Here is a 19646-nt window from a genome sequence, read left to right as displayed (position 1 = left end):
GAATATGATTCAATATAATAATACAATTTGTACCCATTTTTACAAACTGACCCTGAAGTCAAGCAAACAAATTTATGGTTAATAATAATAATAATAATGGGTATTTAGAGGCGCTAAAAACAAAAAGTACCATAGCGCGTACAAAAGTAGGAAACATTTAATATTTGCAATGATTACTATACAATATTCAAGATAAAAAGGAAAATATTAATTATTGAGGAAAAAGGTATGTCTTAACCCTAAATAGACTGGGCTATTTCGACGCCTAAGAAGACTGGGGGGGGGCTGATTCAGCCCCCCCTTATGATCTCGGCCGTCGATCGCGCGATCGCGACGAAAATTGGCACATGTGTTACCCATGGCATTATCTACAAAACTATAACATCAAATTCTGCAAAAAACTCATGTTTGATTAATTATGCTAATTTATGCGTAAAATCATAAGTTTGCTGTAATTAATAAAATAATGCCCCTGAAATGCTAATTTTTTGTACTTTTGGGTCACACAAGTAAACAGCATGGACTATATCCGGGAACTTGAGGTTACTGTTGAGAATTGTATCATGTGCTCTTAATATAATCTTGTTTAATTATATCTAGCTCGCTGACTTTTACTTTCAAGTCTTGTGCATCTTTTAAAACCAATTTTGCGACGCCCGGGTATGTGGTTACGAAATTAAACAACATTTTGTTTTCACCCCAAAATCATAAATGTAAGATTATTTTTAGTTTGGCAGGTCTAAACGGACTTATTTTATGATGTTTATGATTTAAAAAGAGTCCCCGACAAAGTTTATCAGTAAAACAATGAAAAAGATTACAATGAAATACACAAGAAATTGCAAAAAAAATGCATAAGAACTTGATCTGATATCACTATTTTATTCACATACATTTGCTAAGAATACCACAAAGAGTTTCTATGCCAAAAATTAGAACATTTTAAGTTTAATTTAGGGAAAAAGAGGAAAAAGTATGATTTTGCTCACTAATCAGCATAATCACTTAATGGCAATTTGCATGAGATAAAATACTCGACAATTTTGTAGATTATGTCCCAGGCAACCTGAATGCCAATTTTTGGCATGATCGCGCATTTGACGGCCGAGATCCCCTGGCCATATGACCTAGATAGGGTTAAATGGGATTTCTAGGAGATCATTGTTGTTTAAGGTTGGCTTTATTACCTAATCCAGCAAACCTGCAAGATTACGCTAACTACAGCAACACCAACATGCTAAAAAGTTAATGCAAATCTGTTGGATTGCTCAGTGTATGGTAGGCTCTAAACGGCACAGGTAGCTAAAAGTTAAAGGTAAATATGACGAAAAGGCAGAGCTGCAGATGCTGATAAATATGCACCAGCAGCAACAAGGATTGAGTTGTTAGTTACAAAGCTAGGGCTGTTGCTTGTGTTTCTTCAGGCAAGGCATAGAGCAGAACTTGAAATCCATGTACGAAAAAGGAGTTTTTCCAGCAAGAGAAGAACCACAGCTCCAGCATCGCCTGATGCAAAAATAAATTGGAGAAAAAAATGTGTTTATCACAAGAGTCCTATTCACCCTTTTGCAAATACATACCGTATCTTAAAAACATGTAGATGGATCTTGTCTTATAATTTTTTAAAAGATAAATACCAGTAGTGATAATGACCTCAAAATGAGTTTGAACAGAATCCTATGAAATTACCGCCGACATGTTTGTATGCATAAACAAAAAATATGTCCCAAATATCTCTGGAAGAAAATGCGTAAAATGCTGAGAATGAGCAAAATAAGGATAGAATTCCATGAAAATGTCAGGTATTTTTCTAACACTGTCCCACATATGCTTTTCTGTGTAAGTTATCATCAGAATTATCGATTTTGAGCAAAGATTTCATGATTTTACAAAGATAAGTTTACATCAATATATGTATGATAAGATCTTGACAATTACGGTAACCTTGATTTAAAAGACTTTCTCATGAAAAAATTGTTTGCTGCAGCTACTGGTTTTTACCTTTAACATGGACATGTGCTTTAAAAAAAACACCATCCCACTGATTCAAATACTTTGTCAAGGCCTTTCTATGTACTTCTTAACTATCCATCCTATCCAATATTCATGATATTCATATCTTTTGGTTAAAAAGTGCTACGCACACCCTACTCCATGTTTTGGCCACTAAAACAATAATTGAACACCTCAGAATGATCAGCTTAATCTATGAGCCTTGACCACTCTACAGAATGGAATTGACGTTTAAAGGTCATATTATTATTGTTACTATTCATAATATTATCAACATATTAGTATCATATCATAAGTAGTAGGAGTAATTATTATTGTTCTTGTTGTTATAATTATATTATTATTATTATTATCATTATCATCATCACCAATCCTTATTATCATTATTATTACCATAGGCAGTTTGTAAATGAATATAACAGGCAAATAAAAATTCTGTAATTTTCTTACACAATTTTACTTGATAAAGACTTGTATTATAATACTCAGTATATACATAAATACAAAATGTTTTAAAATTAAGGGTATACATATGGAAAAATGGTGAAAGAAATAAATTATTCTCATCCACATTCAACCTGGGCTATTTGATTGTGAATTCATGAAAGGGATATTATCCCATCAAGTACTGAATCCTGCGATTCCCTTATACTTGGTACAGAGACCAACCAGTTACAGCAGACAATGGGTTAAACTATACTTTGTAAATACCACCAAAGTTGTTTCAATACTCACTGCATATCAGATGTTGAAGAGACCTGTTGAGCAAATCTCTTCTCAGCAGCGAGTGCTCGCTTCTCTCTATCGCTCAGCTTTGCATACCATTCTTTCTTCTCATTCTCTTTCCTCTCTGCTTCTTTCACTTCCTTCTGCTCCTAAAGTTGATATGAATATATATTCAAAGTGATTGGTTGAAATTCTCAATTTAAAAACAAACAATTAGAATTTTCGACATTAATTTTTTGTATGGAAACAGCATTCCCTATGTTTGTGGAATTATTGGGTTACAGTTAGAGGCAGTGAGATGTGAGGCAGTTTTCCATACTCATTTTTTTTAATTTTTAAGGTAATTTTCCTTCCTAAAATCAGTTTGTCAGTTGCAAGCTTTCAGTAACAGGATGGTTGCTCAGCTCAGAACTCAAACTATCTTTATCCAGAGTTGTAATCTCCATCTCATACTACATCAGCTGACATTATAATAAAAAAAATCCCCTTATATTTTCATTCATGAAAAAATAAAGAAGTTTTTCCCCTAAAATTGGAGGTCATTTCTTCCGCGGAAAATTTGAAAAGCCTCACTTTCAAATGGGGAGGAGGCACACTTGGGAAAAAGCGGTATATTTACATTACAAATTTTTATTATGGCTCTCCTGACCCCCCCCCTGGATACGCCAGTGTCACCATCACCTAATCTCCCCAGGGTAGGCTACTTCACGAACAGAATTATGATGTTTTCAAGTTAAAATCAGGGATGTTACCAGAGCTGCCAACCTGAAAAAGAACATTTCAGTATTTTTAAAGCTGAAAATCAGTATTTTGATGATGATATCAGTATTTTCAATGAAATACCATAAGACAACACATAAAACGCAAACTTTAGAAATCAGTATTTTGCATGAAACCTTCAGTATTCTTCTTATTCTCCAGTACTAAATACTGAAAATCTGTACTACTTGGCAGCTCTGTGTTACGATGGCTTGATTAAAAGGTCTGAAAGCCATCGAGAATTACCCCTTTCCTAGGTTTTGTTTTGGCAGCTAAATACGCTTAAAAATCTGAATTCAGACTTAGATTTAAGTCTGAAAAGTGGCATCTAAGTATATTCAATCTGTACCACATGTAACAATGGGAAATGAAGGAGTAGATATTCTAAGATTGAGCAAAGACTGAATGACATACCTTTTCTTTTAAACGCTTTGCTTTCCTCGCATTCCTCTTTCGCTCTGACTGTTTTGCTGATTTTTCTCTTTCCTGCTCTTCTGTGAGAGGAACTGGAATCTGAAAATTAAAAAAAAAAATGATTTGGAAAAATAAGAAAATACAAAGAGATCAGTCCATGGTACTTTCATTTTTTTTCTTCAAGGTATTAACAGTATAAAGATCCATGAAAACTGACAAACAATTCATGCATTTCATAATACATCGCTCCTTGTTTTATTGTGTTGAATAGAAATAAAAAATAGATATCCTCCGAAAATTAATTTTACCCAATTTATTGTGGGCCCGGCAATTACCTGGCAGTGCCAGATCAACATTGCTCTATTCCTTTAATTGTTGAGTGCTAAACAAGATAGCAGCAACTCCAATCTTTTAACGTCTTTTGGTCCGACGTGACCAACTTTTCAACTCCCAACCTTTCAGGTGTGAGACAGATGCTCTACCAACTGAGCCCACTCACTGGTTGAGATATGTAAAAAGTGTTCTCAACATCAAGCATTTATCACCGTTTTTGTTAAAAGTGACTACAGGCCTCATTCAAAACCTAGTTTTCCTGGGATCTCCCTCTATGTTCTGCTAATTAATCCTTAGCAGAGCTGCCAACCTGAACAGGAACATTTCAGTATTTTTAAAGCTGAAAATCAGTATTTTGGCGAGGAAATCAGTATTTTCAAAGAAGGACAATACATAAACTGAAACTTGAGAAATCAGTATTTTGCATGAAACCATTAGTATTCTTCTCATTTTTCAGTACTAAATGCTGAAAATCCGTACTACTTGGCAGCTCTGCCTTAGGTTTCCCTGTGTTTGGGATTCATGGGTCAGTTTTGTTTTTCTTCCTTTATTTTACCTGAGCTCTGTCATAGTCGTACCGGTCGGGGTGATCGGATCGAAATCTTCTGAACGTTTCTCGTGTCTTCTTATCAAAGGAACATCCATATGCTGGCTTTCCTTTCTTGTTTCTGAATACGAAAAAAAAATAATCACATATGTGATAATTACTCAATGCTAAACACTATATACATGACTTTAAGTGATGTATTCCACTTACAACTTGTCAATATTAAACAAATAATCAGCTTTTTAAAAAATCAATATACCTCACTGTACTGTTATGTACCGAAGACAAAGCAAAGACGAATAATAATTATTATACAGTAAGTGATGAGCATCTCTATATACTGTCAACTTGTCATAAAACTTTCCAAAGACAAGAGATGTGGTCTTTAGTGACAGGTTGTTTTATTAATGCATTAATGGAGAAATTTATCAAATCGAAACTAATATTTAGGTCTTTATACATAAATGGTCTTTTCATAAAGGTCAGGCTGATCGCAATCACTTTATAATGAGTCATCTTTGGAGGTCAAATTTATGACAGATTTCTTGCTTGAACCACTACCTAATGTTTAATTCAAACAACAAAAAATATATATCTGTTTCTTCGTGTTCAAATCTCAAATTTTCAATCTTCCCAAAACCAGCAAAGTAATATTCATCATTGAACATCACAATAATAATAATAAAGCAATATTGACTGGCCTCGTGGTGATACAACATATATGGCCTAAACTAGATTTATATCGCTCGAGTCGCAGACAAGGGTGATATCAATTTAGTGAGGGCTATATATGTCCTTTCGCCCCCATGCCAGTCAATATTGCTATTATTAAAATCAGGCATCTGGAGCAAAAATCGTTAAAATTTTGATATTTTAAATTTTTAGAATGAGAATCTAGTTTATCATGTTGAGCAGACTGGGCCTCTGAACTTTAGCATTGTGACGTAATTGAAATGACGCGTTCCTGGCCTAGGGACGCAGTATCCAGAGTTGTCTTAACTTGATTACCATTATGATGTATAGCACTGCGCGGTTCAAGGACACGTGCAAAAACGTTTACAATACCCGGATGTTAGCGCAACTTTTTATTGCCTGCTACATTTCCATGCATTTTCTCATTGACTTTCCTGAGCAGGCAATAAATTGACCGGCCATTTGATCCCAGTCTTACGCAGGCAACAATGTTTCAAAGTTGCCCTGCTCAGATGTCTGATATGGTTCATAATAACAATTACTACATGACTACTCTTAGTAATACCGAATAGGCAGGAGTGCAATAGTACTTGTTTTCATGAGATAAAAGAAAGATGCTCTATTCAACGAGGCATAGCCCTGTTGGATAGAGTGTCTCTTTCACCGAATGCAAAATGTCATACCATTATACCAATATGAATATTCACTATTTCTGTTGTACAACACCTCTAAGTTAGCCAAAATACAAATCATAAATGTATTCCTACGTTAGTCCATGAAAATGATGTAGGAATTATTGAAATAAAAATCAGTGATTCAAAAGCCAGTAGACCCTATGCATATTGCATCTGCATTTATTTACTGAATGCAATGAATTGAAACATATTTAGATGTCACCTATCAAGCTGGTACATTTTCGATGGTACATGTATAACGGTACGAATGTTGAACATTCAGCCTTCCATTTGCATTCGTAAAACAAGCTAATAAAGAAGATGTTCTAGAACATAAAATTATCTTGCTTACTTGACACCAGGGTCAGCACCAAACTCCATGAGATGGTAGATGATATCGCACTGGCCATCTTCTGCAGCGACATGTAGAAAGGTATAACCCAGGTCATCGAGGGATTTGTTTAAGAACCTGAGGACGCCAGGGCAATGTTTGTCTTTATCCTCTGCATCTCTCGCTGCTTTGTCTTCCCCTCCTCCAGGATTGCCTTCAGGAAGTTGTTCAGGTTGTTTCGGCATGTTGGTAGCATCGGTGTTGGATTCCTCACAAAGGTCCGGTCTGGATGATGTTCCTTCGACAGCATCCACTCTATCTGTGTTTTCTTGTGTCTTAGTTTGGACAACTTTCATGACACGGTCCCCAGGATTGTCCAAAGACTCTGGAAGATTCGATCCACACTCTACTGAGTTCTTGTTCCCTGAGATATTGTTATGACTGTGTTCAAGAGTGCCACTACTAGAACTTTGACAAGAGTTATCAACGGCATCAGAGGGCGGTATACTTCTTTTATTGCCAATATCCGGATGCAGGTTGTCATTGTCAGGTGGCAGTCTATTCTGTATTTCCCTGGATATACTGCAGTTATCTTCACAGCCAACACCTGGACTTTGATCAAGGTTATCAGGTGACACCTTCTCCCCTTTGGTCTTTTCCTGGCCAAGGTTTTTCCTGGGAAGGTTTTTAGAGTTGCTGGAAGGGGTAGTACTGAAATGCTGATGAATCTTCTGAAGAATTTCTTCAAGCTTTTCTGTGTCGCATGTCCGGCATATTGTGTAGAGTTCAATGGTCAAGTTCTCTTCCTCTTTATCTGGAAAACAAAAGGGAAAGCTGAAATTTAATGTTGAGTAGGTTCAGATTTTAACTAGATCTGGAAATCACTGTTAGGTTTGTACAATATAAAACTGAAACTAGACAGATTTTCAACTAAATCTATTCCATATCTGATCTTCTACAATTATCAAAAAACCTCTCTGACCTCTTTTACACTGTGACCCAGCCATCTAATGACCTCTTTTACACTGTGACCCAGACATCTAATCAGATCATCGTCATACCCATTTTCATTCATGATAAATTAAACCCTCACATCGTTTTGGAACACCATAAAGAGATTATTTACATAAATACAATTGTGACCTCCTGCCCCCATAAAGCCATTGAGCAGCTTCACCATGACTTTGGAGATTACGTTTCATTTGTACTACTGATGTAGGCCTACCTTTTTGTGGTATATGTCTTTCAGGTTTCTTTTTCTTCTTTCTCTTCCTCTGTTTCTTAGAAGCTACGTCATAATCTTTGAGGTGATCGGTTGAAGTGACAACAACTTCCTCCACAAGGTCAAAATCTCCTGCCTCTTCCTCCTCGTTAATTTTGTTCTCCTTCAATTTCAGACTGGTGGAGTTGTCTAACTGTCCCTCTTTGTGTTCATCTACAGGCACGATAGTATTGAAAATGAGTGTATATGATTAAGGGTTTACATACCGGAGGATATCAAATATTTGATTGTTAAGTAGGACATGTTACATAAATAAAGATCATTATTTTGATTGCCCCAAAACTAATCAGATCATTGTCATTGCTATGGGCATACTTGGACCAAGTTTGAAACTGATCAATCAAACGGTTCTTCAATCATCATGAGAAAGACAATGGGACTGATGGATGAATGGATAGGCAACCAGAAAAAATCTGGTTGCTTATAAAAGCACTTAAGCCATACATTGTACATACATGTATCTTTTGATTTATATTTATAATTACACCTGTCATCAGATTCCATCAGTCATTCCAGAACACAATGTTGGCACATTCTCCACTTCCCGGGGAGTACTTCAGCTAGTCGCCATTGAGCCACAAACAATACTGGACAAATCACAATAAATTTCACATCCTATCTTTGTACCCACTTAGCACCTGGGTGGAGAGTGGCAAAGTGTGGATTCATGCCTTGCTGAAGGATGCTAAGTCGCACTAAGATTCAAATAAATGACTTTTATTTTTTTTTACAAGGCGAGAGTCAGAATCACTACACCGTGGCTGTTCTATGCCCATGGAAATCACACCTACAATGGGCGGAAGCACATAAAGAAGATAAATACGAATGTTTCCTAACCTTCTAGAGACTGTTCCTCTAATCGACTCAAGATGACCTCAAGCGATTCTCCATCTTCTTTCTCTTGACTTTTGGAAGGTTTCTTCCCCTTCTTCCACTCCTTCTTTTCCTTGGGGCTGGCCATGATGACTGAAACATCAGGAACACTACCTGTTAATCAAAGCAGTTCAAGGATCAAAACCTGATAAATTGTGTCATAACCAATTTTGATAATTGAAGTAATGCATCTATTTCTCCTCCTCTTGCTCCTTTCCCTCTTTTCCTTCTCCTTCTTGCACTCCTGTCTACACATTACTATAGTTCCTGTGAATAAATGATGATAGAAAAATAAATTTCCTACAATACTTCCAAACTCTAATAACCAATTCATTTAATTTCCCTACTTTATTACAGAGTGACATTACTTTCCTCACAGAGAGACACTTGGCAAGGTGAAAGGTACACTACTTATCAATGCTACCTAAAAGAATGTTGGCTTGCAGGTTAAGAATTCATTGAGTCCATGACATATGTTCCTGCAACAATAGCTCTCGGAAATCCACACATTAACCTGAATATAGGCTATTGCAGGAGCGAATGTTGCGTTACCAATTCATTGCTATGAAAAACGTACCATGACACTCAACAGTAGCCAGGACCTCCCACACCCTCTTGAGTTCCTTGAAGGTTGCCCTACGGGTGGCGAAGGGGATGGTGACCACCCTGTCGTCCCCCTTCATGAGGGCAGGGCACTTGCCTCCGTAGAACATGGTCCTGTTATAGGGGGGTACTCTGAGGAAGATCCTGGTGCAGGCGTCCAAGTGGTCCTTCCAGGATGCCAGAAGGTCCTGGACTTCTTGGTTCAAGGCCGCTTCGTTGTGCCTTCTGATGGAAGCTCCTGCTGATCTACAAAGAAAACAAAGCCATTAGACATATACTTGTAAATAGAGCTGCTAAGTAGTACTGATTTTCAGTTATTAGTACCCCCCCCCAAAAAAAAAAAAATACTGATGGTTTCATCCAAAGTACTGTTTTCTAAAGTGTCAGTTTTATGTGTTCAGTGTCCTATGATATCTTTTTTTGAAATACTGATTTCCTCAGCAGTATATACTGATTTTCAGCATTTAAAATACTTTTTTTTCAGGGTGGCAGTTCTGTGTGAAATAAATGAAGTACATTCTTCTTCAAAGAAACATTTTCAAAATACTAAGTGACCTCCTCTTCATCCGTGTCCGACATCTACGCACATTGATCAAATACCAATTCAAGTCTTTGCTCATCTCAGATAATGGTGACTTTTTAAAACTCAAATATTATAAGAAGATTAAGTCTTGGACAACCCCCATCTATACTCACTTTGCAGCACTTCCCTGTGCGTCTTTCACAGACTGGACAGTTCCTCTCTTGGCACGCACAGTGTACCTATGAAAGGTCTTGTGAACGATGACATCAGGTCTGTCAAAAGGTAAGAAAATTCAAAGTAAAATCAATCAACTGCTGATATTTCAGTGAAAACTGCCTTTCTGTCAAATATTTCATTTACTGTATATAGGTAAAGATGACATTTAACTGTGAGGGCATTGTGGTCTGATCTTGTCTTGTCTTTCCAACAGAGGGTATTGGGTTTATATTCAAGCCCGGGATGTGTTTTTTTTTTTCAGCAAGAAATTTATCCTCATTTTGCTGCACTCAACCTTGATGGGGTGAATGGGTACCTGGGCCCCGTTGCATAAAATTACCTTTATGGTAACTTTGCCATGCAATGGTAACTTGCATTGAATACTTGATTTTGATTGGCTGTTGATCAGCGTTACCATGGTAGTTACCATTCGATGGCAAAGTTACCATAATAGTAACTTTTATGCAACGGGACGCCGGTAGGATTAATTCCTTGTACAAAATATGACATCATTGAAATTTACATCTGTTAATAAGCATCTATGTTTGATATTTGTATGCAGTGCTATATGTGGAGGTTATATGACTACAAGGAAAAGCTATTTATGTTTTTACCACCCTGACCAGAATGCAGTGCTGTTTATTCTGCTGAGTTTGTTCATGCCATGCAAAAGTCATTTATGTTTTGTACTACATATTACAAATTTTAATAATAATTTGATCAAATAAGTAAATAATAATTAAAATAAAAATGATAATAGAGTGAAATAATTTACCCATCATACACTGCAGCAGCAAAATGGCCACCACCAGTCATTATGATAGCCCACTTCTGATTGGTCAATAAACCAAGCGCCCTGGATATCAGCTCTGTGTGATTGCTTGGTGCTTCCTATAAACATTTAAAAAGAAATTAAGAATTATTTCATATTTTGCTAGCTCATATCCCATTACTTAAAAATCTGAGTTGCTCAAAAGGCTCAGGAGAGCCTATGATAAGCCCCACCTCCCAAAAAAAACCCCAACTATTAGGATATACAGCATCAAGCCTTACAACATATAACAATATATCGTCGGCCTTATGCCAAAAGGGCCTTAACTGCTTTTGGCCATTCCGAGATAATGGCGTTTATAAAGGTTTTGGCCTCTCTAATAATCAAAAGTTTGTGGTCGTTTTTTTGCTTTTGAAGCCAATTTCGATAAACGTGTTAAGTTATAAGTTTTACATGAAATATGTTAAATTTATTATAAAATATTCAGAACCCCTAAAATCGGGTTAAGGCCCTTTTGGCATAAGGCCGACGATATACAATGTAACTGGTACATTAATTAGATCGCTTTGCCAAGACATCATTACATGATGACTCCTTTCCAAAGCTCATAGGAATAGGAATATGTGTGCTAATACTCTATAAAACGCAATTTCTATGGGTGATAAAAAAAATAAATTTATATCAGCTTTTGAAAATAGCTCCTAGATGCATATCTACTTTACCTAACAAAAAAGGTTAGACCTCTAACATTTGTGAAAAAAAACCATTACATGCACATATATTTATGGGTTATCCAAACAATTACCAGTACACTTATGACAATTTGTGAAAATGACCGACATTGCATATAATAGGTTATCAAAACATTTGGACATATTACAGTTTGTGAAAATGGCCTTCCTTACGCGGTTCCACGACATTAGCTCTGGCGACAATTGCTTCGCTCTAAATTCCACACACTAATGGAATGACCAACTGCACCCCTGGGTTAATCACTATACCCTACCCTAAACCTAACCTGAAACCCTAATGTAACCCTAACCCTACATCTTAGACAAAATGATGCCCAGAGCAATTGTCGCAGGAGCAAATGTGACCCCCATGACTAACCCTCTTCCCATGGATGATGCAGCGATAAACAGACACCACCTCTCCGTCATCGTTATCAAAATAGATTCTTGGACATCGTCTACCGTTTCCTCCTTCCTTCCCTCCATCCACCCCGTCGTCGTCGCTGTCATACTTGTGGATAGAACTCCCCTTCTTTCTCCTTCTTTGGACTTGACGAGAGGTTCGTGAGATGGGAGACATGTCCATGTCTTCGTCCGATGACGATGAGGAAGAGTCACCGCTGCCAGAGATACTGGACAGATCATCTAAGGAATGAAAAAGAATGTGTTTATCTACATTTGCCACTCTCTACCCAGGGCCCTGTTGCATAAAGTTACCATTGTGTCTTCGTCTGATGATGATGAGGAAGAGTCACCGCTGCCAGAGATACTGGACAGATCATCTAAGGAATGAAAAAGAATGTGTTTATCTACATTTGCCACTCTCTACCCAGGGCCCCGTTGCATAAAGTTACCATTATGTCTTCGTCTGATGATGATGAGGATGAGTCACCGCTGCCAGAGATACTGGACAGATCATCTAAGGAATGAAAAAGAATGTGTTTATCTACATTTGCCACTCTCTACCCAGGGCCCCGTTGCATAAAGTTACCATTATGTCTTCGTCTGATGACGATGAGGAAGAGTCACCGCTGCCAGAGATACTGGACAGATCATCTAAGGAATGAAAAAGAATGTGTTCATCTACATTTGCCACTCTCTACCCAGGGCCCTGTTGCATAAAGTTACCATCATGGTAACTCTATGGTAACTCTATGGTAACTTTGCCATCCAATGGCACCTTCCCTGAAATCCTTGATTCTGATTGGCTGTTGATCATCCTTACCATGGTTGTTACCACTGGATGGCAAAGTTACCATAATGGTAACTTTTATGCATCAGGGCCCAGGTGTAGAAAAATTGTATTTGTGATGTTAGAGTGTGAGAGTAAAGGATAACAAATTGATTAGAACCATGGCAAGAAAACTAAGATTCCTAAAACAACCCATCCTTAGACGATTTATTTAAATTTCATTTTTCATGCAAATGATAATTATTCAGAACAATGAAAATTAAAATATTCTTCATAAACCTGCGAAGTTAACAGCAGCAGAAGAAGACTCAACAGTCAAATGACTCTTTGTTAGAATTTAAGATGCCTTTTTTCAGAATCAAACTTTGCTTGTCATAAGTTATTGTATCTTTCTTCTCTAGTTCCATCCAGCTTTGATTTTCATCAGGATCGATCAGTTGAATATTTCACAATTTTTTAAAATATTCACTTGCACCCCATGCAATATTAATGTCACAGGAAAAATAAGCCTTTCATGGTAATAAATATTGGTGGTACATTTATCATGGAACAAACTAATTTCTCAGCATTTGTGATGTGGAAAGTGAAGCCTCTGTTGTGGTTCACGACTTTTCTTTCTAAGATATGGAAGTGACTGAATTGCTGAGTCGCTTTTGTCTTGCCATAATCAAGAGAAGTTTCATGTTTTTTTTTTCTTACCTGCCCTCTGAGAAAAAGCCTCTTCCGAGAGTGACTTCAGCCCAGACATCCTCTGCTTCAAGTTAAACCGATGCCAGTCAAGACGATAATGAGCTTTCTGGAAATGGAACCAATAAGTGGTAGCTGGTTATTATTCAATGTTTAATAAGTCAAATCAGTTGGCCTACATCTTAGATAATCTAATCTGCCACTGGTTATTGTAATGCATACTTCTCTGCATTTGCTTTATTTCTATATTTCTCTCTGTATGCAAGGTGCATCTATAACAAAATGATGTACATCAGAAGGTTGTAGAAGGAATTGTTTGAAACAGGAAAAGAAATTCCAATGCAATTTAAGAATGCAAATATTTACCTGTTGGTGTCTGTCCTCGAATGTGCAATCACACAGGGAACATGACATGGTACTGGAAACTGTGTAAACTTCAGGCTCTGTTGTTAGATAGAAAAAAGTATTGATATGCATTAAAATCAATAAATAATTGAGTATTAGATTCTCTTCAAAGAAAAAGCTAGAATGTGGTACCTGGGGTAGAACAAATGACAATCAGATTCCTGTAGATTAAAAAAATAAAACTTCTGTATGTGAAGAGAGAGAGGGGGCAAATAAGATTTGATTCTGTCGCAAAGACTCACAATACAATTTGTAACAAAATTGCTTTTCCTTTGTATGAATTGAGCTTTGTTTCATTTTGATATATGTACCCCTTCTCTCTCTTTTTCTCATCAACAGCTTAATATTCTATTGCGGATATATTACGATACTTTTATTAAACTTTGAAGTGCAGGTCATGACTACGAATGGAAAAATGATAAACCACAAGCCTTGAATTTCAATCTCTCTAGTGCAAGGCCACTTTTCAAAAGGGTACATGTTTATATTCCCATAAACGTAAAAATTAACAGGGCACAAAAATCATCAAAGGCTAGTGAAAGGGCATCTGAGGCTAAGGATTTCAAGAGACTTGGATTGATTTATATTCAATAAATGAATCTGAAAATTGACTTTGACTCAACGTACCATTATTTTCGACACCAACAATGGTCTCTGGCTCTTCATAAAACTCCTCTGCCACCACGTTTGGTTGGAGTGATGATAGTTTGATACCAGCTAAATACTTCCAGGCATTGCTCTTGTCTGTTAAAAGACAACTGCTCTGTCTTTTAGGCATCTCCATGCCTCCACTTGTACAACTTGTCTTTGTCTAGAACCTGGAGAAGTCAAGAAAATAATGGCGTTTATCAAGATGAAAAGGTTAAATTCAGATCACTTTATTTTGTTATTACAGAGCATGATTACAGCAGCAATTGAAATTAGGAAGCTGCATTCTACAAGTTATTAGGAGGCTGCACTCTACATGCTCCGCTTTTTAGCAGCCTCCTCCATTTCCAACCTGATATGTAATAATCTTGAATATAATTTTTGTACAGGGATACTTGAAATATGTTTTGTTATTCATATGTCAAAATGTACAAAACAAACTGTAATTGTTGAAAATGGAAATAAACGAAACGAAATGAGTTCCTCCGAGCTCCGCAAAGTACACATTTTATTTTAATCTGTAGCTTGTTATGAATTAAAACATGCCCAAAATAGATCATGGGGTACACCACTCATTCAATGCATAAGCCATAATGTCGTTCGTAGGATGAGTGATTCAATGAACAAGGTTATGATATAACACCACTTGTTCACTGCAACCACCCTGAGAATCTACATGTAGATCTATGCAGTCACGCAGTAAACAACACACATTTAAATTTTAATTTAATAAATTCTTTCAAATATCATTATTGATTATCAAAGTTTTGTAACCAAAAATATATCGGCCTCCATAATCATTTTTTAGAAGACTTAACTTGAAGATTGTTTTTTTTATTTACAAGAGTGCTAAAAAGGTAGTTTTTAACATTTTATATACTGAATACAAGCAAGCTTTGTGTCACAATTTATGACAAACAAGATTAACATGTTGCAAAGCAGACCCCATGTACACAAAATTCACTCACACAAAATGTAGCACGTGGGACAATACAATTCCATCTGGAAACTGAGGCGACAGAAATTAGGAGTTAAAGGGATGTGAATGTGATACTTACAAATTCAAAATTCTCTGAAAGATGAAGCACCCCGTAAAGCTGAGTTGTAGGCGATTCCAAGCCTTAATTATGAATTAATCTATTGGTCCCCGACTATTCTCAGCTCAGCCTCAGTCAGTTCACTGAATACCTTGTGCCACACAACGGTTTTACGGTGACATGGACTAAATATAGCTTACTATAATTACGCAACTCACTGAAACCCAGTTTTCCATCTAATGGGGGCTTAAATTTTTTGTTATTTCTAAGTCATATATTTTTGTTACTTTCTTACATACGTGTCTTCACTTTCAAGAGGGGGGCACACTTCTGTTTTCACGGCATTTTTACATGTCGAATTTGAATTGCGAAGCTCTTAAAGGGGAAGTTCACCCTGACAAAAACTTTATTGTAAAAATAGCAGAAAAAATAATAAAAAATATTGCCGAAGGTTTGAGAAAAATTCATCAAATAATTAAAAAGTTATTAGAATTTCAATTATTTGATTTGTGACGTCATATGCGAGCAGCATTCCTACATAGAGAATGGTAAAAAATCAATGAAATGTCATTTTCTCAGAAAATTGAAAATGGTTTTCACTGTACCTTTTGTATATCAATAGACAAATTATTTCACACCCAATCATGAATAGAAAACAAAATTAAGTCTTCAGGAACCATGCAAAATATGAAATTCATGCATTTTATATTACATAACACATGGGGCATCTGCTCGTTTATGACGTCACAAATCCAAAACTTTGAACTCTAATAACTTTCTTACTCTTTAACGGATTTTCCTCAAACCTTCACCAATATTTTTTACTATTTTTTCTGCTATTTTTGCAACAAAGTTTTCTTCAGGGTGAACTTCCCCTTTAAAAGGAGGGCACGGCCACGGCCGGGTCGCGGCTAGCCAACCCTGGATCCGCCAGTGGGCTGATGTTTGTATATATAAACAAAAATATATGGGATTTTGGCAGACATGCAGACTGTCACATTCATCGTCTGTTACCAATGCTCCGCCCCATAACGGCCAAGTTCAGGGGCAGCACTCGTAAGAGTAATTTCGTGCGAGGGAGCGTAAAAAACTTTTTTTTTCATTCAGTTACTGATCAACTGAAAAAGCACTGTATTTCCAATACCCTCAATTCCTATCTCTCCTTTCTTCAATCTTTCCCTAAATGTTCCATGCAGACCCCCTCTTTTGTTCGTCATCATTTTTTTAGAACTTGAAAATTTTGGGGGCAATAATATAGGCCTACCCTAACCTTATTCACCCGTGAAATTCCTGGCCCATTTATTCAAAAGGTTGGGGGAAAACAGACTTTAACATACAATTCTGTTTTGTGTGTTAGGTGTTTCATGACCTTGGCTACAGAAATTCCAAAGTCATGAATTTTACTTTCATTGGGCGTATCACATGGGAAGGGCGGTTGCACTGTGTTAAGGATCATTTAATATCAGCACGTCATCCACTGAAAGTTCAGTGGAATTAAACCTCGAAGGACACTATTATGTTAAGGTGATGATAGTGAAACATCAATACACTTTAGGCCTACATTTTTGTATACTTTATGTTCATATTCATGTTTTACCTACAATTTTCTTTGTACATTTCTCATATTACTCCAGGCTCCTATAAAAAAAGATGAATAAACTCCTTTTTTATCCGTGAATAAGATTTATCAAAAATGCAGAAATTTGTCTAATGGATATCTATATACTTTATTTCTTATCAACAAAATACAACAAACATCGGGTTAAATTGATTTACACAATTTCCAGCCAAACATGAAAGTACGAAAATAAACACAATATTCAGAGAGAAAACGTAGGACTGATCTTCTTTTCGATGCAACAATCCAAAAACAACGACTCTGACTAAGCTAAGAAATAATAAAGTAATGAAACGGAGGAAGCTTGCCCCCCCCCCCCCAAAAAAAAAAGCAATGCTTGTGAACGAGGCAAGACCCCGTGACTTAATTTCAACGTAAAGAATTAGATCTCCAATTATAAAATGTACATTCCCTGGGTCTGTAGACCTAATTCATTACTTTGATTTAATATCGAAAAGAAACACGTATCTGAAGTTTGATCCATTCAGCAATACATCAGGTGAATAATTATAAATTGTTCTTTTATCTTCGGTACTTCTACCGAACTAACGAAGATCATCCGAGAGGTATCAGATAGTCCATATTTTCCACCCTGCAACTGCAAGACTTCAACTATGCCGATGATCTTGCCATATTTTCACATACACACCTGCTGCAGCATATGCAGACAAAGACGACACGGCTGAATGAATATACCCAACAAGTTGGCCTTAAAATCTACGAAAGCAAAACAGAGATAATGACATTGAATAACACAAATCCATTACCAATACAAGTGAATGGGAACGACGTTTCTACAGCAGAGGAGTTCAAGTACCTTGGTAGCGTTGTCACAAGTGATGGTGGGGCAGAAAATGACATCAGAAACCGTCTGAATAAAGCATATATATCGTTTAGAATGTTAAACAAAATCTGAAGATCACAGCAGTATATAACACAAGAACAAAGCTGAGACTGTATCAAAGCTGTGTCCTCTCCACCCTACTGTATGGATCTGAGTGCTGGAGAATGACGGAGAAAGACCTCCACAAACTGTCAGTCTTTCATACAAAAAGCCTCAGAAAAGTTCTTCAAATTTTCTGGCCAAATAAAATTACGAATGAAGAACTGCTACGTGACGTAAACAAGAGAACATGGAAACCATAATCCTCGATCAGAAGACGATGGAAATGGATTGGACATAATATTCTTAGAATGGATGCCCAGAGAGCGTCACCCATGTATCTCTCCACTGGACCCCTGAAGGGAGAAGAAAGAGGGGCGGCCCAAGATAACATGGCGCAGAACAGTAGAGGGAGAACTAAAACACTTAAGGCACACATGGAGAACTGTACAGATCTTGGCCCAGGACTGACAGAAGTGAAGGACATTTGTTGTTGCCCTACATGCCAGTGGAGGTAGCGGGCTTTGGAATGCAAAAAAAAATGATACTAATACAAAAACAAGTGGCGGACCCAGGATACCTTATAGCCTAGTCACGAAATAACAAAACCTTCTCTTTTATTTTTTTTCTGACAAGCATAGAAAAGGGGGGGGGTCATTATCAGCTCACATCCCTTTGCGCAAGGGGGCCAAGCTATTTTTACACCCTGCTTCTATACTCTTGAAAAAAAAACGAAATCGGGGGGGGGGGGGTGTTCCTTAGGGTCCGATGACTGAACATCAAATTGTGTCTGTTCCAATTTCAATGTATGCAGGCGCTGACGTTTCCCTCAATTCGGTTTAACACTCTAAAACAAACAAAGAAAAATCCAGATCATGAAAACCCCAGAAGCTGATGGTGCTCATTCACACCGACGAAGCCGACTCCAAACTGATATGGTCTGTCATTAGAAATAACGCTGTAGCTTTTGATCGGTTTGGAGACGGTTTAACCCCGTGTGACTACCAATCAGACTCTTATGAACCGAGGAAGGAAACGGTCTCATTCAGGAAATTTGTCTGCAATGTGCCCACCCTCTTTCCGCAATTCGAAGATCAAGAACGTATATATCAACGGACATCATGAGCTCGAGCGTTTAGAGGTTGGACTTCACTGGAAGCACTGATATTCTCTCCTGTTGAGACAGAATGATTCCACCCATCACACCCCCTCCCCTTGAGTGGGAGAAAGAAACAGAAGTTCTAAACAAAAAACAAATGCGAGCGAGTGAGTTGAGGGAGCAAACATTCTGGCCTTACATATCCTTAAATCTATTTGTTGATAGATTTTGAAATAACAATCAGAATAAAGTATAAAATTTCACTCTTTCCTTTTTATTTCTCCCCCTCTTTTTCTTGGCGTGAAACATTTAGTGGCCATGGCCCCTAGCCCCCATCTGTACGCCAGTGGGGAGGGATCGACGCCCCTCATAATTTCAATATTGAATAAAGGAGAGAAAACGAAAAAAAAAGATAGAAAGGGAAAAGGCCCAAAGGAAGGAAGACTGAAACAAAATATGTGCAAAATAAACAATATTGTGATAAATGAAACATTTGGTAATTTATTAATCTGATTGTGATTAGGCCTAATCGCTTTATATCCGGGTTTCATATACATTTATCTACTATATTAAAACTAATTCTATTA

General features: G+C 37.0%; 1 protein-coding gene across 1 annotated transcript; it reads right to left on the bottom strand.

Moving 5' to 3' along the window:
• Positions 1–499: 499 nt before the first annotated feature.
• Positions 500–15633, bottom strand: LOC121426447 (ankyrin repeat and zinc finger domain-containing protein 1-like). Its single transcript, XM_041622749.1, has 15 exons — positions 15481–15633; positions 14402–14592; positions 13736–13812; positions 13382–13478; positions 11870–12135; positions 10763–10878; positions 9945–10043; positions 9223–9494; positions 8610–8759; positions 7716–7925; positions 6512–7304; positions 4802–4913; positions 3913–4011; positions 2749–2888; positions 500–1506 (listed from the first exon to the last, which is right to left on the bottom strand). Exons 2-15 carry the CDS (start codon positions 14556–14558, stop codon positions 1398–1400), a joined length of 2697 nt encoding a protein of 898 aa, XP_041478683.1. The 5' UTR covers positions 14559–14592; positions 15481–15633; the 3' UTR covers positions 500–1397.
• Positions 15634–19646: the final 4013 nt, after the last annotated feature.

The sequence above is a fragment of the Lytechinus variegatus genome, chromosome 13, assembly GCF_018143015.1.
Source record: "Lytechinus variegatus isolate NC3 chromosome 13, Lvar_3.0, whole genome shotgun sequence".
In the NCBI taxonomy this organism is placed as follows: Eukaryota; Metazoa; Echinodermata; class Echinoidea; order Temnopleuroida; family Toxopneustidae; genus Lytechinus; species Lytechinus variegatus.
Note: the sequence above shows the minus strand (reverse complement) of the source record. Positions and strands in the feature narration are given on the sequence as shown.